Raw genomic sequence first — 26871 nt, forward strand, 5'->3', positions numbered from 1 at the left:
GCCTTCATAGCCACCACACATCAAAATCTCCAGCCCTAGAATCCTGCAATTTTCTTCTCCTGGGCTCACTTCCATCCCTACTGACTCGGCCGCTAAGAAGCTGTGTGGGCAAATTACTTAAGCTCTCTGTGCCAGTTTCCACATTTGTAAAACAGGAGTTAAGAGTATGTAATTCACATTCATTCATTTATTCTACAAGCATTTGAGTCTGTTCTATACGCCAGCCACTGAGAATACAGCTGATAACAAAATATACCTTCCTGCCCTCATGGCACTTAAATTCTAGCATCTTCTGTAACAAGTACGGTTGCTGTGAGGACTAAATGAGTTGAAATATGTATAGGACATAGAATACTGCACAGCACATAATATACAACATTCACCATAGGTGATCATCTGAACTGCTCTAACTTTAACACCTTCACTTCCCTAAACTCACAACTTTTCACTGTACCAGCCTGACAAAACCTCAACCCTGGATTAATGCTACATTCTTATCTCCATCCCTCACTTGGACTTCAGGGGGAAGCTACAGAAATCACAGCTACAGAGATTAGTCCCGTTAGCCAGGTGTGGTTTCTGATCTCAGTCGGATCCTCTGATCTGCTCACCAATTACTTTATTTGTTCTTGGTCAGTCTTCTCTGTCCCTTGTGTGTTGCTGCTTCTCTGCTGGACCCTGAAACACTGATGCTCTCCAGGATCCGGTCTTCTGCCCTTCTGTTTTTTCTCCTCAATCCACATGCGCTCCCCATAGATCCCATAGTTTCAATCACCTCTCACAAGGTGATCATCTCCAGCCCCCAGGCCCACTGTCACAACTTCAGATTCAAAAAGTAAACTGCCTTGTTGGACTTCCCCCACCGCTTACCTCCCTACCATCTTAAACTCAAAATATCCCAAAAGTAATGCCTTCTCTCCTCCTACACTGGCTCTTGCCCACACGTTCTCTCTTTGCCTGGTGGCATCACCATCCGTGCAGTCACCCGAGCTAGAAACTGGAGTTAACCTTGTCTTCTCCTTCTCCACCACTGGTCATTTCCAAGTTTCAAGTCCCACTGCATTAACTAATAAAAACATGTGGAATCCGCCATCTGTTCCTTTTTCTCCACTTCTATTAATAGGGTCCTAGTTTAAGCCCCTGAATCACTGTTTTATCCAAGCCAACTGCTTCCCAAATGACCTCCCTGCCTCAAATCTTGTTCCTTTCAAATCTATCTTCCACAGCAGACACCAGAATAATCTATTAAACCTAAATACCATCAAAGCAGGCCCCTGTTTAATGGCTCACCAAAGGACAGACCAGGAGATAAAGTTCAAGCTCCTCAACATGGCATGAAAAAACCCTCCATGATCTGGTTTCATCTCTTTCCCACTTCACCCTCTACCTCTCTCTGACCAACTCAGATGCGCGTGAACTTCCAGAACACATGGTGCCATTTCTCACCAACATGCTTGGCCCCTGTTCTCCCCTCCCGTGGCCTTCCATTCCCATTCCTCTGTCCCCTCGCCCCAATTCTCAGGCACACACACTCTCTTACTCACCCTTTACTATTCAGTTCAGACACTGCCTCTTCCAGTCAGCTTTCTTTGGTAGCTCTATTTCTTTATCTTACAGGAACTGTACTGTATTATAAAAATCTAGGTCTGTGACTGTCCCTCAGACTGAGAGCTCCTTGAGTGTGCGACCAGCTTTATGCATCGTGTATCCCTGGCAATGAGCACAGTGTCCTGGACACAGTCAGCCAGTAGTAAATGCTGCTTGAATTATACCATCAAATCTCGTAACAAGAATCACAAGTCAAGTGCCAAAAAGTTAAGTTACATAAGACTGAAATTAGGAAGTTAGGTGATTTATTTTTCCTTTCTTAATGCTAAGTGTTTGTTATTACTAAATTGTCATCAACAGGTCTTAAGAGATTATTAACCGTAGTTCCATTCAACGAAAACCAGACTTTTTACACTGCCACAGTTTATTCTCTAAATGGCTTCAAGTCTGTACCAAAATAACATGGTAAGTTAATAATTCAGAAAATGTTTTCCTAAGTGTTGTGATGTCTGAAAGAAAGATATCCTGGCCAAAAGCTGGACATACTTTGTAGGGGAAGTGGAGACGCGAAGCCACAGAATAAAGTAATCCTCCTAGGGATGCGTTTAATGCAGTTTTTAAAGGGAAAAATTTTAATACAAGTTCCTACAGTTGTTCCATAATTTATCCATGTGCATTAGTGTAGGAACACAGCAATCTGCATTCATTGTTAAGATATAATCAAGAGGTATTTCTCACTTTGAGAAAAGTTTCATGAAGGCTTTACCTGCAAATCTGTCAGGTATAATTTGCTGTCTTGTGCTGCATTTAGATAGATTAATCTAAAATAATATCAAATACTATATATTGTGACCCACTCTCCATTGTAAAGAATTTGGCAAAACAAATACCTGATATGAATGGTACATTGTCATAATTGCCCAGAACTCTTTGTGAACATCTCAAGTTCTCTGATTTAATGGTCATACCTATAAATTGCTGTACATTCATCTGAGTTCTTAAAAAAATTAATGCCTTTATTCAGCTGCAAGAGCTTTCTTATTTAGAAGTAAATAAATGCTTACAATATGCTATGGGTGTACTTAATCTTACAAAAGAAAAGCACTTCACTCAAGTAAATTAAATAGGAAATACTGTCTCTTTGAAGAATCTCTAAAAGTGAATTTAGACCACATACTTAGTTTCACTTCTAAAGAAAAAAGCCAGTAAGTTATATGTTCTGCCAGATAAAACTATGTCACTGAAAGTTGAGCTAGCTGAAATAGCTTTAAAAAAAGATGCACAAAGAAAAGATGAAATTCTTAAAGATGACAAATATGAGCACACAGTATAGGATAAGATCTCTCAAGTTAGAACCTTCAAAGTAAAGGCTCTAAATGGGAAGAGGTTGGGGTTGATTCACAGATAGTCTTCAAGGGGTTTTTAAAGCCTTTGAATTTATATGAGAGTTTCTGTTAGCCAATAACAGATTCTCAAAGGAGTGTGACCCCCTCCCCCAATGGGTAAAGAACCACCGCTCTAAAGGACCTGATTCTTCTCTCTTTACCCCACCTCATCCTGAGTGCATCACTTTCAACTCTTACTACTGGCCTCACAAATCAGTTACGATTGCCCAATTTTCTCTATTTCCACAATCTAACTCTATTATAATACTTTCCCAAAAGTATCATGGCAACATCCCTGAATCATATATCAATGTTCCCAAATTTATATACACTATTGTTAAATGTTCTTATTTGAAATTATGATTCATTTAATCCATCTTCAGAATTAAAAAGAAAGTTCACCATTACCATTTGTGTATTATGGCCATATCTGCAATTAAACTAACTGGTAAGTTTTTCTAGCTACATTTCTCATCTCATGAATATGTGGTCACAAATTTCATTTAAGAGTAAACTTAAGCAATGTCTAGCAACATATTATTTACCAATATTATGTTTTACATTTTTAGAAAAGGGAGGGGGAATTATATAACCATTCCATCCTCATCTGAAAATACCCTTGGCAAGCTTCAAAATGAGAACCCCATTTATTAAAGAATGTCAAGAAAGCAGGCATACTTCCCTTAAAAGTCTAGTTCACATGGTCATTTATAGCTTAGTCATTAAATGCACAGACTATGCAGCCAAACAGCTGACACTGGAATCCTGGCTCCACTTACTAGCTATGCAACCTTGGGCAACGACCTCTCTGTGCCTCAGTTTCCTGACCTATAAAACAAGGATAACAACATATCTTCCTCATAGGGTTGTAATGAAGACTTAGGTGATTTCATACCTTAGAAGAGCAGTGCCTCACATATAATGTTATTAAGTGTTTGAGAAATAAAACAGAATAAATTGAAATGAAATAAACAAAATAAAATAGAAAGATTCTAAAACAACATGGTATAACCACAAACGCAATTGTGAGAGCAAAAGGCATCATATGTGTTTTAAGTTAGAACTTAAAGGTAAGACAATACCTTTCTCAGACTTCTTAAAATGTGGTCAATTAATGGAATATATATGAAGATACAAACATAAATTGAGTGACAGGAACAATGTAAATGAATTGCCTGTACTCCTTGAAATAAATGAATACATCTCAGAGCATCTCAAAACTAGGAGTGGAAATTATTACCTTCTATTAAATACAAAGATAGTATAAAAAACTAAAGGTACCCAAAAAGACACTAATTACAATTAAGAACTCACAAAGACTCAATGTACATTCACAGGAAATACATAGCAAATACTACACTCTCCTTAAAATGAGTTTTATTTTTTCAGTTACTATTTTCATTTAAATGTTGGTTAGCAGTGATTATCATTAATTATTATCAGTAATTGTCAGCATTACCAGCAATTATTAATATTAAATTAAAAATTCCATAAAATAAGTTTAAGGTATAACAAATAATACACTAAATAATAGAATAATCACCATCCGGTTTAACAAATAAAAACAATTACTCTCACCTCTGATATCCACTCATGTCTCTCTCCCCAAACTTGTGTTACCTACTCGTCCCTGCATTCCATGTTTCTTATTCCCTTTAGAGGTATAACACATGTGCTTGTATCCTCAAACAATGTATTACTCAAATTTGCAAGTTCTTGAATTTCATATAAATGGAATGAACCATGCTGTATATTCATTCTCCTGTGATTCGGATTTTATTCCAATATATTTCTAAGATTGATCCAAGTTGTGAGCACGGTTCTATAATTCATTCATTTACAGTACTGTATGGATCCACCAAAATTTATTTATGTATGGATGGACATTTCAGTTGTTTTTTGAGGTTGTTTTGTTATTATGAGTAGTACAGTATGACCAGTTGCGTACATCACCTGGTATAGCGGTTTCTCTAAGAAATATATTTAGGAATGGTGCTACCAGATCATAGTATAGATGCATCTGCAACTTCAACCAACAATGTCAAATTCTTTTCCAAAGCAGACGTACTAATTTCCATTAGCACCAGCGCTGCGTAAGAGTTCCAGACACTCTATATCCACACCAATACCAATACCATTTGACTTTTTGAGCATCTGAGAGGTGTGAAATGCCTTCTCAACGTGATTTTAATTTGCATTTCCCTGATTACCCAGGAAGTTGAATATCTTATATATTTATTGGCCAAATGAGTTTATTCTTTTAAGAAGAGCCTATTCAAGGGCTTTGCCCAGTTTTCTATTGGGGTTTGTCTTAATTTCACTGTTTGGAAGGAGACCTTTATATATACTGATCCCCACTCTCTTTATGGTGTCAATTGGAAATCCTTAATTTTGATGTAATCATGTTTGCTAATCTTTTGCTCCATTTTATGTGTTTTGTATCTTGTTGCTCAAAGTCATGGAGATAGTCTGTTATCTTTAGAAAGTGTTAATAGTTTTATCTTTCTCACTTAGCTGTATAATCCAGCTGAAATTGATTTCTCTGAATGATGTTGAGACAGAGGGCCAATGAAATTTTTTCCTATTTGAGTAACCACCTGTCCCAACTACTGAAAGGGCCATCCTATCTTCCCTGATTGGCAATACCAGTGCCATCAGAGATCAAGTCTCCTTAATGAACATCCTGCTATTATCCTTCAACTTTTCCCTATAAGTTTTAGAATCAGTTTGTCAAGTCCCAAAAACACAAAAAAAACTGCGGATATTTGATCAGATGGCACAGAATATATGGATCAAACCAGAGAGAACTAACATCTTTACAATATTCATGTTTCCTTCCATGAACATGGTATATTGTATCATTTAATTAAATATTCTTTTAGGTCTTTCAACAATGTTTTATAATTTACCCATAAAGATATTGCATAGTGTTTGTTAGATTTATTCCTAGATATTTCATATTGTTTTATAGTCTTCTAAACAATATCTTTTATTTACATTTCTATATGCCAGCAGAGAGTCTGAAAATATAACTGATTTTTGTATAATGATTGTGTCCAAACTTAAAACTTTGAGTAAACCTGATAACCCACCTATAGATTTTTCTGGGCTACAGAGATAATCGTATCTTCTGCAACTATATCCTTGTATCTTTTTTTTTATTTTGTCTTACTGTGATAGATTTCTAGTACAGTGTTGACTAAAAGTGGCATTAGCAGGCACCCTTGTCTTTTATGCTATGAAAGGGAATGAATGCTTTCAATATATAACCATTAAGTGTGATGAAAGCTAGAAGGTTTTTTAAAAAAATCTTTATAAGGTTAAGAAGGGGCCTTTTTATTCACTGACCATTCTTTTCCTTTAAACAGTGAATGTGGTGACTTAACATTAATTGATTTTCTAATATAAAAACCTTAAAATTCCAGGATAAACCCAACTTGGTATGATGTGTTACATTTTATACACTGCGGAATCAAGTACGATGACATTTAATTTAAGAGCTTTTGTACCTACACTTGAGTAAATATTGCACTACAGTTACCATTTCTCAGACTTTCTTTGTCACACTAGCTTCATAAAACGGGTTGAGGACTGCTGTTTCTTTTTCCAAATTGTAGAATACTTTCTTTAAGCCTGGAAATATTGTTCCTTGAATGTTTTGTAGAACTTGCTAGTAAACCTATCTGGAGCAGGTATTTTTCTTTGTGAGATTTTTCCTTTCTATTTTAAGACTATTCAATTTTCTATTCCTTCTTGAGCCAGTTTAAGCTACATTTTCCTAGGAATGTGTCCATTTGATCTAAGTTTCCAACTGTATTAACATAAAAGTGTTCTTTTCCATTCCAGATACTGGTTTGTGGGCTTCTCTTTTTCCCTGATTAATCTTGCCAGTGGTTTCTCAATCGTTAGTCTTGAAAACAACCTGTTTACACTTTCACTGTTTCCCATTTACTTTTGTTTTCTATTTCATTAATTTATACCCTCATCTTAATTTCCTTTTTATTTTAAATGGGGGATTAGGCTGTTATTCTTTTATCTAATTCTTGAAATGGATGCATGGTTATTATTTCTTCAGCTTTTATTCCTGTAAAATAAACATTAAAGTCTATACATTTCCATAAAGTACTTTTGCTTTAGATACATCACATGTATTGATATGCAGTATTTATTATTGCTAAATTAAAAATATTTTGTAATTGTCATTACAAGTTTTTCTGTGACCCATGAGTTACTGGGAAATGCATGTCTTAATTTACAAACATACAGAGAAATTATGTTGTTACTTATATCTAAATTAATAACATTGTAGACAGAGGATGTAGTATGATTACCAATACACAGCATTTGTATTTGACTGGAATGTGATCAATTTTTATAAACGTTTCTCACATACTCAACAAGAACTCTGCAATTGAGGGATGCAGTGTTCCATAAATGTCCATTACAGCTTATTAATCTCTTTATTAAAATCTATATTTTTGCTGAGTTCTTTCTGCTTATTACAACATTTACTGACAGATTATTTTAAATAACCCACAATGATAGTGGATTTGCCTATTTCCTCTATTTTTTGCTTAATATATTTTGAAGTTACATTATCAGATACATACCAATTTAAAATTATATCTTCTTTTTATCACTATTTAGTAACTCTATTTTTTTTTTTTTTTTTTTGCCTCAAAGTCATCTTTATATGATAGTAACATAACTACCATCTTTCTTTTGGCTGGTTATTGTCAGGTATATTGGTTTTTAACCTTTTTACTCTTGAGCTTTCTATATCCTTTTTTAAGGTGTGTTTTCTTGTAATAACTGAATTTTGTTCTTTTATCCAAACTGATAATCAGTTTATTTTAACTGGGGCATTTGTTAGTTTACGTATACTGTAAGTACTGATACATTCGCATTTATTACTCTCTAATGTTTATTCTCCTTTCTATGTTTCTTTTCTTTCCTTGACTTTAGTTCAGATTGAGTAATTTTTCTCATTCCATTTCTCTCCTCTACTAGTTTGGAAGATATGCTACTATGTTTAGACTTGTATTTCTTATCCTTATGCATACTTAACTAACCAAAGTCTATAGCTAATCAATAATTTTACCCTCCTTCAAAATATTTGTTTGTCCATCTACACCTACCCCAGATCTGCCACTTCCTGGGTTATGTAGCCTCCTTGTGCCTCAGACCTCCCACCTGCAATCACGTTCCTCATCTTGTGAGAATGCAGAGAACGTAATGGTGACAGTGTGATCACTGACGTTACCCAATCCCGGGGCACCGCACAACTCAGGTGAACGTGCACAGGGCGGGGTCAGTGTGGCTGGGGAACCTCAGAAGAGCTAACCCTTTGCCTCCCTCTCCCCATGCTCAGTATACAGCCAAAGAACAGACTGTGGAGGTCTGCCTGACTGCCTGAAGCATTTCTGAAGCTGGTGTGATGAACTCCACGTCCATCTACTATGAAAAAAGGGGAAGATGATGCCCCCACACATAAAATCAGATTCACTTGGTGAAACTTATATAGTGTGCTATTTCTACACATGGTATATAAGGTAATTTAAGAAAATAAATAAGGCACAACAAGGTATAAATGAATAATAATTGAAGAGTAAGTTGCAAAGTTTGAATTTAAAAAAATACAGCATATAATGTATAAAAGCCCTTCAGTAATATGCAAATGAGAGCATACATGTGAAATCATTAGAAACCTGACTTACAAATAAAGCACTACTTTTCCCATAGGAATTATTAAACTTAAATGTTGAAACATGATAAAATTTCATCAGGACTTGGTTTTTTAAAAGGCACTGGTTTTGATGTTTATCTTGTAGCATACAGTGTAACTTCCAAAAAAATAAAGCCTGGACTTCTTATTCAATATGAAAAACATATACCAGACCGGAATTATAACTATTGTGAGCAAATAATATTCAGACAAACGAAGTTTTATTTTATTTGGAATCTGAAATCTCTGTGGATGCCTGGTTATTTTCAGTGCAGACAAGGACACTGCCAGCTTGCTTGTCGGCTCATGTCTCATGGGTGGGCTGGCACTGATCATGCCAGCTGAAAGCAAGGCAAAGATCAGCTAATCGCATTTTATGAGACGTCTCTAGCAGAGAACTGATATCCAAGTACGCATACCAGGCTCACAAGATGGAGCACTGCATAAAACCCTTGATAATCTATTAACAAATGCAGAGGATTTTACCTTTGGAGAAACATAATTCACGGCAGTAAAATCATCTTGTTCCACAGATTATAAGCCCACCGCACGTTTGCATGGGTTGAAATTGACCGATTTTGAAAGAAAGAAAGAAAGCAGCAGCCCACAACTCCTCACCAGAGCGCCCGGCACAGACGCCGGGGGGCCATGGCGCGGACTGCAGCCCCGCTCCCCGCAGGCCGCCGCCGCTCCACAGAGCCGCCCGCTCCGGACAGCCACAGAGGGCGCCGCGGGGCAGCGGCCACGGTGTGTGGGGTGTGTGGGGGGGGGGGTGGGGCGGCGACCACGGGGGGGGGGGGCGGCCACGTGAGCGGCGGCCACAGGGGGGCGGCGGCAGCACCCTTTCAGAGCCGGAGCTACGGGAATCTATCAAATCTATTAGCACTGGAGAGTAGAAGAGCAAAAACTCAAATGTCAGGAAAGCAGATGAATCAGCTTTTACTTCTACACTTTCCCGCTTTTAATGAAGCAAGCATTCATCTTCTTGAATTTTTAACCATTTTAGCATTATTTAATAGAGACAGAAACATAAAATGATGGATTCTGTATCTATAATCAGGTCACTCCCCTGCTTTAAGACCCTGGGCCATTTCCAAGACAAACACCAAACTCAGCACGGTGGTGCATGCAGCGTTGCCGTCCACCTCCTTCAGCCTCTCTCTTCCGCCTGGCTGTTCCTCCAACCCTGCACAGCCCAGTCCACCTGACTAGCATGTACACACGTGTGTGTGCAAAGAGATGCACTTGCACACCTCTTCCCTCTGCCTGGAATATTCTTTTCCACATCTTGACTTGGATGAACCCCACCCTTCCTTTCAGACTCAGTTTGAGCACCATCCCCTCCACGCACATGCAATAGAACAGCTATCACATCAGTTACCAAACTGTACTCCCAAGGTTTGCTTTCCTGTTTTTCTTCCCCACTGCACAATGAGCAACTCTGGGCAAGGTACCGCCAGTCTCCTCACCTCCAGCTGCAACACCCAGCATAGTGAGATTATATCCACTCTACAGACGAACAGACCTGGGCCCAGACTGACTGAATCACAGTCCTAATTTCACAGATCAATTCATAGCAGATCCAATATTTGCATCTACAACTTCTATCTCCCAGTTCAATGCTCTTTCCATAAATGCACCTAAGTATATCAGATCAAAAAGAATCATCCATTAATGTCTACAAGGTTCAAGGCTGACACAGAGTTAAAAGCAATATAAAAATGAAAATAAGATAAAAGTTAGTTTTATAGGATTTGGAAGGAATAGGAGTGATTTTATAGCTAATAGACTGATAAAAGGAAATAGAAAAGTCACATAGAAAAACTATCATAAGAATTACATGGGATTTAGTCCAGTGACGTCTACATTTTATAGGACTTACAAAAGATAAATGGGTGTAAATAAACGAATGTATCAACTTATCAAAGCTCAAAATAACTAGTTTTTTTCTTCAGCAGTAACAAAATGGGGCAGGGGGTAAAGTATACTGCTAAAAATCAACATTATCAAGCATTTATGCCAAGATAATGTTAAAAGTATATAAGTTACCTTTTGGGGGGGGGAATTCAAAGACGTAACATTATAACTTAAACAAAAACTCATCAATGTAAGAAGAATGGACTCAATTTCCAAATAAAAATAATACATCACCAATTCAGGTGTGTAAGCTTTTAAACATTCATGGAATACAGGAAAACAAAGCCTAAACACATCTTACTAAGGTCTTTCAAGTTACCTTTGGGGAGGAGGGGGACAGTAAAATTCCTCCCTCAAGAATCACTCATTCCATCAGCAATGAGGGCCCTCTGGGGGCCAGGAGCTGTGCCCCAGGCTGGGGACCACCAAGGGTCGCGGCCGAGACAGACCTCAGAGCCAGGCCAGCCTGACGCAAACACGCCTGCTCCACTACTAGCCCATAACCTTGGGTAGATTACTCAGTCTCACATCGCCTGTTTCCTCATCTCCAAAAAGGGTCAAAAATAGCATTTATTTAATAGGGTTACTGAGAGATGCAAATGAGCGAATAAACGCACAGCACGTGGCGCTGCGCAGGCATCTGAGGTGCTGGGTGCTGCAGGCGCTGTGCTCTCGTGACTGCGACTCCGGCTACCTGTGTGCCAGGATGGCCCAGCCACCTCCGTCCTAGGGGAGACCACAGGCGGGGGCGGGGGGTGGGAATGACAGTCAACAAAACCAGAACATGGCGGAACGGTCACAATAGAAGACACAGGTAGAACGGAAGAGAAAGTAATGAACTTTCTCTGAAAAATGGAAGCATTATGGAAGTCACCTTTGAAAATATACTAGAAGGCCTGGGGAGATGGGAAAGGACAGACTTCTCAGGCAGAGGGAACAAAGTGTATACAAAGGCCTGGAGGCAGGACAGCTGTTACAGGTACAGGAGAGGAGGAGTCAGCAGATGGACCAAGGCAGCAGCAGGGCCAGGGTCAAAAATCAGGGCCTGGGTGCCATGCTAAGGGTCTTGGTGTCATCTACAATGTCAACAGAGAGCCAGGGAAGGAATTCAATTGGAAGAATGACTGAATCAGGCTGCTTTTTACAGATGTTTTGGGCAGCAGCCTGGATGACAGAGAAGAGGGGGAGACCACAGGAAGGGGAGCAAATCAGCACGATAAGAGTGTAAGAGTTCAGGCAAGAGAGGAGAGGGCTAAGGCAATAGAAAGAGGGCAAGGGGCTGGTTTGAGAGGCACTCACGATGTAGAAATGACAGGTACGGTGATGATCAGGTCACAGCAGGGGAGCTAAACCCTAGGTTCCAAATTGGGAGCCCCATATGTTGGCAGTGGCAATGTACTGAGAAGAGGAACATGGAAGGAAGAGCAGGCTAGAGGAGATAGAAGGCATTTGTTCAAATCTGGACATATGAAGCTTTAGAGTCCAGTGGGATATACAGGTGGAGAAGCTGCACAGACAAGTGTGTAGACACATCAGGAGCTCAGTTTAGAGTCAGGGCAAGACACAAAAAAATCTGAAAACATCAGTAGCTAAAATTAAGAGAGTTGGAGCAAACTTTTAGGTAGGGGCTATAGAGTGAGAAGAGAAGCAGAATAAGGACATGGCCCCAGGTAATATGCCAAAGAGAAAAAGGCTCCTAGAGAAAAGAAAGGGAAGAGAGATGAGAAAATTAGAAAAGAGAAATAATATGGAAGTTTATGAAGCAAAAGTTTCCAGGAAGGCCAACAATATCAAATCCAGGGAGGTCAAATAAGATACGGATGGAGAAACGCTCATGGGATTTGGAGGGGAGGCTGCTGGAGACCTTTACCAACGCAACTTTGGGGGCCAATCGGGTGGAATCCTCACTGCAGTGAGCCAAGGAACATACAGATGGCTAAAGAAACTTTTGCATCAAACAGACAAAACTATGTCCCTTAAAGAACTGAAGATAAATAGGTTTAAACAAATTCCCCTGTGCACAGATAAAAGTTATGGGACAAAAAAAAGAACTGGTATAGTGCTAAATTCATTAAAATCATGTCAGAGTAAGAGACCATGAAGATGACATTCACATTGTACTTAACTGTGGCCAATCTCCCTGGGCATCTTTCTCTGAAACTTCACTCTTTTTCAAGAATGTTTCAGTGAATTAAAAATGTGCCAAGGACATGAAAAGTCTTGTAAACAATGACTGAGCAGGTGCAACGCAATTGCTTTCAGTTTAAAAGGTATAAAACCAGAGAACCAGGATCTATGTTCCTCTGCAATCTTCAGCTTTGGTTCTTTAGTTGGACCCTGAAAAAAATTTTTTTAATTCGAATACAAATTCTTATTCAGATTTGGGTGAGTCAGAGCAACTTTTTGCCTCTTGCTAATTACTCAAGGCTATCTCATACAGGTTTGTAGATAAGTTCAAGATAGGGGATAATCAAAAATTTACCTGAAATGGATCACAGACCTAAATGTTAAAGCTATATAAACCTCTTTTAAAAACGGGAGAAAACCTTCATCTTGAAGTGGGCAAAAATTTCTTAGGGCACAAAAAAACACAAAGCCTAAATGAATAAAATGATAAACTGGACTTCATCAAAATTTAAAAATTTTGTACTTCAAAGATAACATTAAGAAAATTTTTTTAAAAAACAAGTCACAGATTGGTAGAAAATATTTACAACAAGAACTGGGATCCAGAATACATAGAGAATTCTCACAACCCAACAGTAAAAAGACAAGCAACCCAATAAAAATGGACAAATGCTTTAAGCAGATATTTCACAAAAGAAGATCTAAAAATGGTCATTGGGCACATTAAAAGATGTTCAATATCATTGAGTCATCAGAAGTCCAAATTAAAAATAAAATTATACTACCTCCCGGAATGGCTAAAATTAAAATGAGGGACAACGCCAACTGTTTGCAAGGATGTGAAGCAACTAGAACTCTCAAACACTGCTGATGGAAATGTGAACTACCATAAGCACTTTGGAAAATAGTTTGGCAGTTTCTTACTTACTATATGAACCAGCAATTCTACTCCTTACCTGAGAGAAATGTAACAAATCCACACAAATATTTTTATGCAAATGTTCACAGCAGCGTTATTCATTACAGCCAACAACTGGATATAACTCGAATGTCCCCTGATAGGTGAACAGATAAACAAATTGTGGTGTATTGAAGCAACAGAATACTACTCAGCAATAAAAAATGAATTACTGACACATGCAATAACATTGATGAAGCTCATAAACATTATGCTGAGCAAAGGTCAGACATGCAAGTACACATATTGTACAAACCCATCTAAACTCCAGCGACCAAAAGCAGATGGTTGGTTGCTTGGGGCCAGGGGACAGGAAGGGTTGACTAGGATAGGATTTAAAGGACCTTTGGGGGTAAAGGAAATGTTATAAATCCTGACTGTGGTGGGTATAAATGCACCAAAACTCACCAAATGTACATGCATCATGGTACATTTACTGCATGTAAATTATATCTCAAACAAGTTTATTAGGATTAAAAAAACCAACAGGGCATGGTAACTTTTGTCTTATGATTTATACTGTAGGAACATAGCAAGACAATTGTCTCCATGAATGCTACTGCAAGCCAAGTGGATGGATTAAAAATCTGTGGACTTCACACTGCTTAGGCTATTCAAAGATAAAATATAAAGCTTGGCTTCCTTGAGCTTGACTTCTTTGAATTGTGCAATAGAGTAACACTAGTGTACTATCCTTTAAATTCATGTCAACATACATAAAAACGAAATGGTGGGGTCTCTAAATAATACCCCTTAAAAAGAGTCCAACACAGCCCCATCAAAGTAAAAGCCAAAGTAGCACTGAGTATTACCAGTCTACTAGTCTATTACCGATATAAAAAAATAGCCTTGTCTAAAGCCAGAACAACTAAGCAATGTTTAAGGACAAAGCCACAGAAAACAGTGAACATGTTTTAAAACATCCTTTTAGGTGGCAGTTATATTACAGTTAAAATTGGACATGAAGATAAGAAATTGAGTCAGCTGACAAAAAAATGTAGTTAAAATAAATACACTGAATCTAATAAGTAAAAATTTAAATGGCCATTTATTGAATGCTTAAAACATATAGTATACCCAGTGCTTCATATATCTTGTCTCATTTAAGCCTCCCATGCTGAGATTATCATCCCTATTTACATATGAGGAAACAGAGCATGGGGAGACTAAGGAATTTGGCTAAGGTAACACAGCTAATAAATGACAGGATCCACCCAAGCTCTTAACCACTGTTTGCTCCTCATAAGAAAGAAATGCTATATGTGAAGGGTGAACTCCAGATGCATTAAAGATCTAAATATGAAAGGTAAAACTACAAAATCAATATTGAAAAATCTAGGAAAATATCTTTGCAACCTATGAATTCAGAAGGATTTCTTACTACCCACAAAGTAAAAAACTTGAATAAATTAAAATTAAGGATTCCTGCACCATGGTCAAAGTTAACAGATAATTGGCACATGGGTCAAAGTATCTGTGATGTCTGAAACCACCAAGGGATTAATATCTCAAATACACAAGGAATTCTGGAATTTCAAAAGACAGAAACTGAACTGCCAAAAATGGGAAAAGGGTATGAAGAGGCAGGACACCAAGAGGGAAAGCAAATGGCTAGCATGGATATAAAGAAATGATCAATGAGAAACATAAATTAAAGCAACCATGAGATTCTATTTAATAACTGTCGAATCAGCAAAATGTAGGATGTTGTCCAATACCAAAGGCTGGTAAAAATGTGAGAAAACAGGAATTCTTACACACGGTTGGTGAGGGTAAAAATTGGTGCAGCCATTTTAGTAATAATCCGATAGTACTTAATGATATTAAGGATGTGACTAACCTATAAATCAGCAACACCCCTCCTGGATATTCATCCCCAGAAAAACTCTTTCACACTGACTTAGCACCTGTAGGAGGATGTTAGTTACAGAATTATCTGCATTCAAGGGATGGAGCTAACCTGGGCACCCACCATGAAGGGAATGGGGAAGTAATCTGCATTAGATACAAACCTCACAATACCATAACCGATTGGAAGAAATGAACTAGATGTTCATACACCAACATGGACCAATTGGCGCACAATGCTAAACAAAGAAAAATGAAATATACAGCAAAATAGCAGTTATGCAATTACAAAACACACAATGAACTACGAAGTTTTACGAGGATGGATACATAAACGAGAACATGAAAAAAAAAACACATTAGATTAGGTACAAGTGAGGGTTGGGAGAGACAGAGTGAGTGGGAGTTGAAATTGGGGGTTAGGAGAAAAATAAAAATCCAAATAAGATACAGGCCATGTACAGACTGGGAACCATAGCACACCTCTACGTAATATTAAAGCAACTCTGCATCTGAAAATGTTCTAAGTGATAAAGTCGTATAAACCATCAAATCTGACAGATTTGTACATATGAATCAGAAATCCCTCTTTCTGAGATGAATGAGCATTCTACAGAATATGATTTGGTTTTAACTATGAGAAATCTGAAAAGTTAATTCAAGGCATCTAATTCTTGCCTGTTACCTTCAAAGATAAATATGCTCAAAATGGTCTAATGAAAGTAACACTGAACTAGAAACCAAAAAGCAGTGACCCTAGTTCAAGCTAACTGGTAATATGAATTTGGCTAAGTCATTTTTCCTCTTTGAATCTGTTTCCTTATCTGCCAAAAAAAAAAAAAAAATGGTTTTGGATGATTCTCTCAAATCTCTCCAGCTGCAAAATTATTTCACTTTGTATTCTTTACACGTCTTTATTTAAGACTATTTCCTCTCTCCTCCAACTGCTTCCCCTCACCCAAAAAAAAAGAGTATCAAAAGAGGTATGGAAGAGTGATGTAGCAATAGAAGCAAATAGTAACTTAGTTTTAGGGTAGAAAGGAGAAAACATTAAGAGATACAGTGATTTTCAAAGCCTTTTGAAGTATCCAAGGCAAAGCAAGGTTACCTTGAACCCAGGTTCTGACAGGGATAATAGATTCACTATTCAACCTTCTATTGATGAAAACTTTAAGTACTTATTAGAGATATGTTGATATTTATAAAATATTATATTTATAAAATCTTATGTTAGAGATGCTACAATTTCATACTTTCTGACCAGAAATAAATACTGATGTACCAATAAAGGCTATATTTAAAAGTATGTCCCTACATAGCTATGATTTTTAAAAATCTGGATATGAAAAGTACAGGTAAGAAAAATCTACTCCTTGAAGGATTTTACTATGTGCTCTTCCATATGTCATTATATCCGCATGGCATTTCTCCTTCTCAAAATACATGTTAAAGTCTCTTCTGAAATTTCTACTTGAAGACCCTAAATTTCAGTTTCTATCAGTTTTCACATTATAAAATTATTTTGGACAAGAGGATCCCTAAATTTATATAAAATGTAGGATTCCAAAAGAATGATTAATTTTTAAATTAATAAACTAGTCAGACTCTGAGGAGTGTCTGGTTAACAAAAAACCAAGCATTCTGTTAGAACTGTGAACTAAATAGAACTGTGAACTAAACAGACCTTAAAAATAAAGGAAATCACAATGTACTACAAATTAGTGAACATGAACAGTAACTGAGATACCTAAAGAATAATGATATAACATTTCATTTAAAAAGTGAAATTAGAATATCTAAAAACATGAAATTAGAATATTTTAAAAGAGAAACTAAGAGGACTGTCAACATTCTTAGAATACAACAGCAAACAAGAAATTGTTAGCATTTGTAGATTTATCTTCCATTCACCTTTAATTTTAAAGAATGGGGTGGGGGTAGTTGCGAGGTCACAAGCATCAGTTACTAATAATTCCAGCAGAGACGTAAGTGTCACTGGGGAAAAAAAAAAAAAAAGATGCTGAGAGGTTTTCTCATGTCGCCACACTATGAGGCTTTGTACAGCAGTCCTAGCCCCTGCCTCAGCTCCATCTGTCAGGTCTCAATAAACACATAATGCTGACCGTGAGGAATGTGTATAGGGACAGTAAAGGCACTCTCTATGTAGATAGAGAATATGTATTAAACAAGAAGCAGCTGATTGAAGAAATAAGCGAGAGGAAAATAACTTTTTAGAGAATGAAAAAACAAGTCTCTAATAAAGCCTCAAACATATAATACAGGCATACACTTGAACTATGCTTTGTTGTTCTTCCTTTTGGAATCTTTCAATTTACCTAAACCTGTATGATACATTCCCAAGTATGGTTTAACAGAATTACTGAAGCAAGCTCTAAATATTAAATTTTTCTCTGAAAACAATCTTAGGCAATTTTTACTTAATAGAGAGCATTTTTCTCTTTAAGCAGTACATTATATTGCCATATTTTCAAGTAACCCAATTTCAGGTTAACAAACTCATCTCCATCAAAGTTAAAATCCAGATATGCTCACACCATATTGAAAGTAAAATTTTTTAGTGAAATTGATGAACTAAGAATGCTTCCTTTGGGGATAAAATACTCAGAACACTGTCCCATCCAAAAAAAAAAAAAAAAAAAAAAAAAAGATTATGCCCTATAGATCAGAATCATATTTTAACTAGGGTTGTTAAAAAAGTTTTTCTACTGGGTATCTATCAATTAGGTTTTATTTTCTACTTTCAATTTAGTTAACTAGTGATACATAAACATCTACCCTCTTGAGTATTTTCACAACCAGTTTATCATATTTCCTAATCAGGGCACTTTTCTGGCTTAAATGTTTAAAATCTTCTTTCAACAGGCACTGTCATTTTAGTTTATATCTCTATTAGAAATGAACTACATCCACTTTCTACATACATTAGCAATCATGCTGCAAAGTTAACTAAACGTTTTTCAGTCCTAAATACTATTCCTGCAATAACCTCCAGTCCTCTGAGCTCTCAGTGCACTCTGTACAACCCCTGCACAACTTTCTCCTCTGCAAGGCAGCACAGGTAGCTCAGGGCAGCCAGCAATGCAATTCCACATGAAACTGCAGCCGTGTTTACATCTGGCTCCAATCACATGCTTAGAAGTGATTTATACAGAGAAAAGCAAAAGGCAGGGGTTGGAGGGTGGGGGACGGGGAGGACGACACAACAGAGAAGCACAACTATGAGAACTCACTAAGCTGTTATTTTAAAAATATCATTCCCAATTTGACAGACGTTTTCATCACGTGCTTCAAAGCTACTAAAACTGCAAACACTGGAAGGTATGATGTTTAAAAAATATTGGGAACTACAGAGAGAAGAAAGAAGTATTAACCATACATTTTGCATGTTTTTGTATCAGTTCATCTTAACAAGTAACTGATGCTCTCAATTTGTAAATACTTTAACGTTTGCTCTGAACTACAATTACATATGTCAGTTTCATGATAAAGTTCCTCAGTTCATAAAAAAGTAAGTGAATCACACCTATTCACTACTAGGCCCTCAGGAATTAGGAGAACACCAAATTCAAGAAATATCCATCAGGACATGTTAAACTAGTTATTGATGTACATACCCATACTCAAAGAACCATGACACCCTAAAATGAGAAATTCACACAGGCTTATCTGATTAGTTCAGATAATTTCCACTTAATTCAATAAAAAAAGTATGACTATTGCATTATGGTATCAGTATTGGTGCATTTGTAGAAAGACCATTAAAATAATTAGGGAAATCGATACTAACATATGACCTCAGTGAAAGGCTTCCAAAAGTTTATAGTTATATTAACATAATTATATGTATACAATCCAAAAACACCTAACTAAAAACATTAACTCTCATGTAATTATTCACATATAAAAGTATTTCAAATTTGCATAGCCTGTTGAAAAGAATTCTTTGAAAACCATGCAAAAATTAACTACAAAGATTTTTTTGCTGCATTTAAAACCTCAAAACAAACTTATATGCCCTAATTTACAGTTAGTAAATTTCAAAATTATATACTCTCTGATTCTTAAGATAAGGGGGAAGAGGGGTAGGACAGTAAGAAATGGACTTGAAGGGGAAGGAAAAGATAAAATCTAAAAATCACTAACATCTGAGTGACAGACTGCTGGTTAACACCTTATTTAATAGTTGTCTGCCAACTCCTTTCTAGCTCAAGTCTACAGACATTTTGGAAAAGTAATTACATAATATTATCAATCAATTAATTATAATTGTCCTTATCATACTTCAAAATTTTACATCTTCTTAATGTCTAAAAATATATTTACATGGTTTTCACTAGGAATAACAAAGGAGATTAAAAACTGTAGTAATAAATACAAAATAAATATGGGGTCAGTCATAACATATTCTTCCCCAAGCCTAACAACATAAAACAAAACTCTTTTTTTTAAAAAGCAGTAATACAACTGATCTAAAGTAGCAAGACAATGAATAGCCATCTTAATTTAAAGATTTAAAGAGCTCAAATGTATAAAGTTGGTCAAATTAAAACATACCTACTTCTTTCTAGTCACAGAAGATCAGAAAATGCTTGTGCCTATTTGACCCAGGGCTAGTTTTAAATAGCAATAAAATAGCATTTTACAGAAGGTCCCAATCAGCACAGGAGAGAGAGGGCCTTGTGGCATTACCACACCAATAATCATTTTTGTTAGCGTCCTCTACCGGTGGTTTCCTGAGACAACAGGGAGAGCGGTGCTAATGACAGAAAGATATGTACCTGCCATTACATCTAAAGTGAATTAATTAGCATGTAGTCATTAGAAGCTGGAGCGCATGTCTCCAAAACATTAAGAAAATCAAAGAGACTAAAAAGTGGAAAACTAGAGAGGAGAGATTTTTACAATACGACAAACAAAACATCAACTTATAAACGGTAAAAATCAATTTAATCAATTCTGAGGCCACTCCTCTAGTGATGGCTAACATCATTACCATGAAGCCGCCAAACAGGCTGATGCTCTGGCCAAGCCTTGCTCCTCTGGGTTAGTCCTGTCAATTTACATTATTTGAGCCTCCCATGGACACTCTACCCTGCAAATATATTCCAGGGAGGAAATTAAAATGCTTTACTGGAAGCTTAGCAGTCAAATCTGCATACCGTATGTGAAAAGGAACAAAAATATTATTCACATTGAAAAAACAGAATAAAGTATCTTTATGAATATCACCCACTGCACACCTCACTTATTTCTTCACTAAAAAGATTTAAGGGTTAACATTTTTTCCCAGGCAAGTCTCTCCAATAAACATCTGCAACTTAAACATGACTGCGTTGCTAAGAAATATTAACCAGTACCTATCCTGAGGTTTCACAACACAATAGCATATAACTTCATTTTTGATTCGGAAAATAAAAGGCTAAACCACGTAACATGGCTATAATCATCAGCAATGGATAAAATGCATTTGAGAACAAAAAGAAATACAAAGACAGAGCCAAAATGATGAAAATGGAAGATACCTGTACTGGTACAGTACTATCTTAAACACCTTTTGTTTTCTGGGAGTAATGCATACTGCAGGCAAGACGTTTTCTGCTAAACAGCCCCAAATCTGTTTTTCTAATATTAAACACAAAGGAAAAACACTGACAGCAAGCGTGGTAAATAAATCCCTCCCTTGAGAATGAAAGCAGCAGACAGGAGGGGGCTGACATACAAGCAGGAGAAAACTAAACACCATCTTTTTTCTACCTGCACAAGTTGCCATTTGCTGCAGCGATCAAGAGCCTCTTTTTCCTGTTGATTTCAAGTCCCTTTCATGATAGCTTTTTCCCCCAGTAAGTCATCTGTTGATATGCCTTACGAGTGTAATATTCCTATCACGGGATCTTTATGAGAAAAATCCATTCTTTCCTGTTCAGGTAAACATGTTTACAGCAGCTGCACAGACGCAGGGTGGTTCAGACCCGCATGTCACACACATGTCGTCAGCAACAAGAAAAGCCCCTTTCTCTGGTGATAAACATTTTAAATAAGGTAAAAAGCGAACAGCCTTTTCCAAGCCAACTTACCTTTCATAAAGCCACATCAGCAACAGCAGCAACAGCTTAATATAGAACGCGCACTATTTGACGCTAAAACAGGAAATTAAAATTGCAATCGCCTATGCACCGCTCCGTGCTGTAACAAGTCATCGCTCTACAATGAGGAATACCAAATATACCTTTCAATCACAACTAACAGACGTCTTTAAAATTTCAGCGTTTATTCATATACCTGAAATCATTCATTAAAGCAGTGATTTCAATGTCGGCTCAAATATATTAAAAATACGTTTACAATTGGTAGGAAACAGATTAAAATCTTCGTATCTGCCTCCAGACAGGAAATCCCACACAAAATCTAAAATTGCCAGGAAAGGTTACCAAACCTCGCGTTTCGCATCCCAGAGGGGAGGGAGAAAGAGAGCAGGCGCGGGGGGTGGGGAGCGGCGCGCGAGAGTTTTCCCTGAAACACACATTTCCTTATTTTCTGGACGCCGCAGCAATTCCACCCTGCGCGCACGTATTTCCCCACTCCTAGAAACTCGTTTTAAAACCCAGGCAGGCCCCGGGGTAAGTCCCCCGGCCCGAGCCGCCCGTGGAATTCCTTATATAGCCTGGGCCGGCGGCAGCAGGCAGGGCCCGCGGGCCGTTACCGCCCATTATTATACAAACAGGTACCGCACGGGGACGCGCGGGGGCACCTCGCCCCGGCGCGCCCGCCGCCCCCGCGCCCCAGTCTCACCCCTCTCGCCCGACCAAGTCTCCAGACAATAAAAACCAGCGGACCTCGGGATGCTGGAGAAGAACGAGAGAAAGGACATCGCCGCCACCGAGATGAGCAGAGACGCAATCAACTTACAACGTCGCTCCAAACTGGAAAACGCGACTGTGCACCCACAAGCACACGTTCCGGGCTCTCGCGCTCTCTTTATAACTCTCACGCCGGCCAGGGTGTGTGTGTGGTGTGTGTGGTGTGTGTGGTGTGTGTGTGTGTGTGTGTGTGTGTGTGTGTGTGTTGCCCCGGCAAATCAGCACAAATCAGTAAACACTGCAGCGGCGAAAGCGGCGGGGACATCTGTCCGTCGGTCCGTCTGCCCCCTCCCCCACTCCTCCTCTCCACCCGAGACCGAGAGCGCCGGCCAAGCTCTATTATCCGGCTTCAGCGCTCCGCGCGTCCGGCCCAGGTAACAACTTCCCCAAAAACCGAAAGAGAAAAAACAGGCGTCCGCACTGAACCCTCTCCCCAAGCGTAGAGCGAATGTCCCCGGGGAGGGGGAGCTGTCCGCGATGTGCCCCGTCTCTACGACTAGGGTACAACTCCGCCAACACCCCCGGGCGCCGCGCCCGCCGCCCTCCCGAGATTTCCCAGGCAGCAGCAAGTAGGTGCCCATCCCTGCCCAGCGACCCTCCCCACGAAACGTGCGCGTCGCGGGGCTCGGCTGGGGCGCCCCGGGGCCCGATGGCCTGCGCGCGGGGCAGTGAGGGTGGGAGGAGAGCGCCCGAGGACCCGCGCCCACCGCCGGCCGGGCCGACCCCGCGAGCGCGCCGCGCCCCGGGTCACAACTTTGCCGCCGCCACCCCAGCCCGTCCGCCTGCGGCGCGCACCCCCGGCGCCGGCGCGCGCGCGCGCGCCCACACACACACGCGCGCACACACACACACACACATACACACACACACACACACGCGCCCCCGGACACGCACCCCGCAGGCCGCCCCGTCCCGCCCGCGCGCCGGGGCCCCGAGCGACTACCCGGGCAGCGCGGGGACAAGTTTGCTCTGGGCGCCGGGGCCTCTGCTGAGGAAGAATAAGGCGGACGGGCCCCGGGGGAGGGGACGAGCGGGGCGCAAGGGTGGGGGGAAAAGAGTGGGGAAAAGTGCGGAAAGAAGCAACAGCCGCTCCCCCCGGGACCGAAAAGTGCCCGCCGGCCTCCCGGCGCCGGGATGCGGCGCGGCGGCTAACGGTCCAGGGTGCAGCAGGGCGGCGGGAGCCGCTAGGCGGAGAGGCCAGGTAAGAGACATAACGGTTCAGGGAGAGCGAGCAGCCGCGGCGCGGCTCGGCAGCGGCAGCGGCGGCCGAGGGGGGCAGACAGCACTACTTTCTACTTTCCCACTCCACTTGGCCCGTCCCTGCCCCGGCAGCCCCCGGCCCGGCTCGCCCCCCTCACCCCCGGGGGCGCCCCGGCTGCCCGGCTCCCCCTGACTCCGCCGCTCCCCGGTCCCCTCCGCCACTCACCGTTATTGCGCCGCGGGTTCGCCTGCTTTCTGCGCTTACACCTGGGGCCATCCGCCATGATCCTCTCGCTTGTGTCTAAATGCTCGAGTCACCTCCTCCCCCTCCCTCCCTCCCCCTTCCCCCCCCACCCCTCCGCCTCCACCCCTCCCCCCTCCCCACCGCACCTGGTTTACGACACTCTGGGCTTTACGACATCACCTTCCTTACACCTAGAGGCACTCGCTCTACGGCCGGAACCTTGTTGCTAGGGAGAGGGTGGTTTGCGGCAACCGTAGACGCTGCGGAGTTTGAATCCAGGAAAGAGGGAAAAGTTTTCCTCAGGTGTCGTGGGACAGGGGGAGTTGGACGCGGGCGCCTGGAAGACGGCGGGGACGGGGTTGGCAGGGGAGGGTGTCTGGCTGTCGGAGCGAGAAAGGTGAAGGAGGAGGCTCGGCGGCTTTCCGCCTTGGGGCTTGGCCACACCCGCCGCGGGCATGTACGCGTCTGGCTGGTGGAGCTCGGGACTCCGCGCTGCAGAGCCGCACCTCGGCCAAGCTGAGCAACCTGCCCTCGCTCTTCCTGGAGGGCGGGCTCGGCTCGCATGGCCCGCTCGGCAGCCCCGCGCACCCCGAGCAGGGGAGAGAGCCGCGATCTGGGCCGCTCGCGAGACGGTGGGGCACGATCCGGGAAGCTGGGCCTCGGGTACAGGGACGCGCGGCGTCACGGGTGGGGGTGGGGGGAAGCTACCTGCCTCTCGCAGGCCTGACGCGCGCGCACGCTTTTCCCTCAGGCCACCGTGGTGGGAAGTGACTGCGATTCGACTGAACTTCAGCTGGACCGAAAGAGTGGCGAGAAGTTCCGCTTGCTAGCCCCCGCGGCTGTAGGGCAAAATGAGTAATAGCAGCACTATCCTTGTCTCACTTCCCCATCCGCACCGGGCTCTCACCTGCTGTCACCTCGACCTCCCCCGCCCCGCCCCTCGCCCTCCTCCCGGTTGTCTTCTCACGGCAGACCGAGTGGCTTGTAGGGTCAAGGTTTAGAGTTTAGGTATTAACTTGTAGTGATTTACTACCTATAGGGGCCGTTATCCCTGAGTAGGACCTTAAGGCAAGAAGCAGAGGCTGACAGATGTGGTCTCTGAGACTGATAGAGTGCTGATCTTATCTTAAGTCTTTGACTTCATACAAGTTGGGGATTTTTGAAGGAGCGTAGGGATAACACCACCCATACCAAGAAAGTCATGTCTTTCAGTATTCAGCAGGATTTAGATTTCACCCCTGTCCCTTCCCCCATTTCGAGTGAGAAAATACTTGAAGTTGTCTTTGAGACCATCTTTATGGAATTTATGAGCTAAGATGTATTTCAGTTAATGCAGTTATAAATAAGAGTTCTTGGTAAGGAAATCAAGAAAACCAAAACATGAGACATGCAGTAAATCACCTAACAGTGCTGGTACATTGTAGGTGCTCAATAAATTATACCTGTGATTTTTGCCATGCTTATGACAGGATTCTTTATTAGGTTAAAATTTATCTTAGAACACCCACCTAATCTCATCAGGCCTTTAAACTGAAATAAATTTATGGATAAAGTCTGGTAATTTAAAATTAGAAAGTCTAATCCTGAATATGGATGAAAAAATTCTCTCCCACATTTGCTTTGGGGTTTTGAGAAATGAATGTGTTATTTATTGGTACATGAGTGACAGTAAATATTCTTTCCTGTACATTGTGTTTGTATATCTGTTCTCATTCTCAACCCCAAAATTAGAATCATTATTCTTAATGATCGTTTTAAGTACAGGCAGGCCTCCGTTTGCTCATGCTTAGTGGCTGAAGCTTGTACTGTGCCAGCGCCCTTGCTTTTGCAAAGTTTGGTGGTAATTTTTTTCCCTTTTCTTTTTTAAAAAACTGTGTAGTGTTCAGTGGCCTTCTGAATCATGTCTTCCCCCCCTTTCTATAACTTTTTTACAGCTACCCTAATTTCTGGTCAGAAAGAAAGGGAAAAAATAACTTTCTAACTCAAGCACACATTTTACCTACCCTTAAACTTAAGAAGTATCACATATGCTACTTCCTCTTTCTCAAGTGCCGGTCCAATTCCACCCTACTAAGCTTCCTTCAGTGTTCATCCTCACCTTGAAATGAAATCGTACAGAAAGAAAGGAGAGGGATAAACTGGGTAGAAGTCATTTTCTTCCTTACTTTAGCTGTGACTGGGTTAATTTCCTCCCGCCAGACTTCAGCTTCATGTGGCGAGTCCTCTTTCTTAGCTCGTTCATTTCTGTGCCCTCTATACATAGCAGAGCACCTAGTCACATAGTAGATGCTCAACAAATATTTCTTGAATAAATGAATATTTATTCATTTTCTGAGCCTGTTCTTGGCTACAAACTGTGGGGTGTATATCTGCCTCCCTTAAATTAGTTCTTAGGAACTGTTGAGATTATGGATGCAAAAGCTATTTACTCTCATTTATATTCTGCCTTATTTCCCGACTAATTGTTCTTGAGTTTAGTTTTTCTATAATCATTTTCCCAAATTATTAACTGCTATTTTTTAAATGTACACAGAAAACATTGATAGCCCAAATCTTATAATAAAAAATTTCAATTTTGTAAAATCCTCTGATAATTTTATATATATAAAATCAAGTTGAATATTTGATGAATATATTTTATTTACTCTAATGCTTGGGAAATTATTGAAATCTAGACTGGTAAGAAAGCTGATGAGTAATCTCAGAATAAATTGCTGCTGTAAACCTGATACATATGTGATGGTGGTTTCTTATCTGTTAAATATAACTAAAGAATTGGAAAAAAAAATCTTAATGTAGAAGGAACAATTGCTTAGGATTTAGGTTCACTTAAACAGGTTGGGGGTTGGTGTTTAGTAATTTTCATGCAAGCATGCGAATATATATATATGTATATACTATATTCAGTGGAATAGTAATGTGTGCAGATTATATATATAAAATCAATTCTATAATCTGTGTAGTTGCTATATACTAGATCAGTATGTATCCTAATGCCTAATAGATTGACAGGTAAATACTGTGATAAACTGGTTTTCAAA

The 26871-nt window shown here is 40.1% G+C and overlaps 1 protein-coding gene across 2 annotated transcripts in view; it reads right to left on the reverse strand.

The window, feature by feature from the left end:
• Positions 1-23892, reverse strand: part of ZEB1 (zinc finger E-box binding homeobox 1) — a 167880-nt gene extending 143988 nt beyond the window's left edge. For both annotated transcript variants that reach the window (XM_037837942.1, XM_037837941.1), the window contains exon 1: positions 23813-23892. In XM_037837942.1, the coding sequence (XP_037693870.1) occupies positions 23813-23870 (58 nt within the window). In that variant the 5' untranslated portion in view covers positions 23871-23892. The remainder of the gene's footprint in view (positions 1-23812) is intronic.
• Between the last annotated feature and the right edge of the window lie 2979 nt (positions 23893-26871).

This window comes from Choloepus didactylus, chromosome 5, assembly GCF_015220235.1.
Source record: "Choloepus didactylus isolate mChoDid1 chromosome 5, mChoDid1.pri, whole genome shotgun sequence".
In the NCBI taxonomy this organism is placed as follows: Eukaryota; Metazoa; Chordata; class Mammalia; order Pilosa; family Megalonychidae; genus Choloepus; species Choloepus didactylus.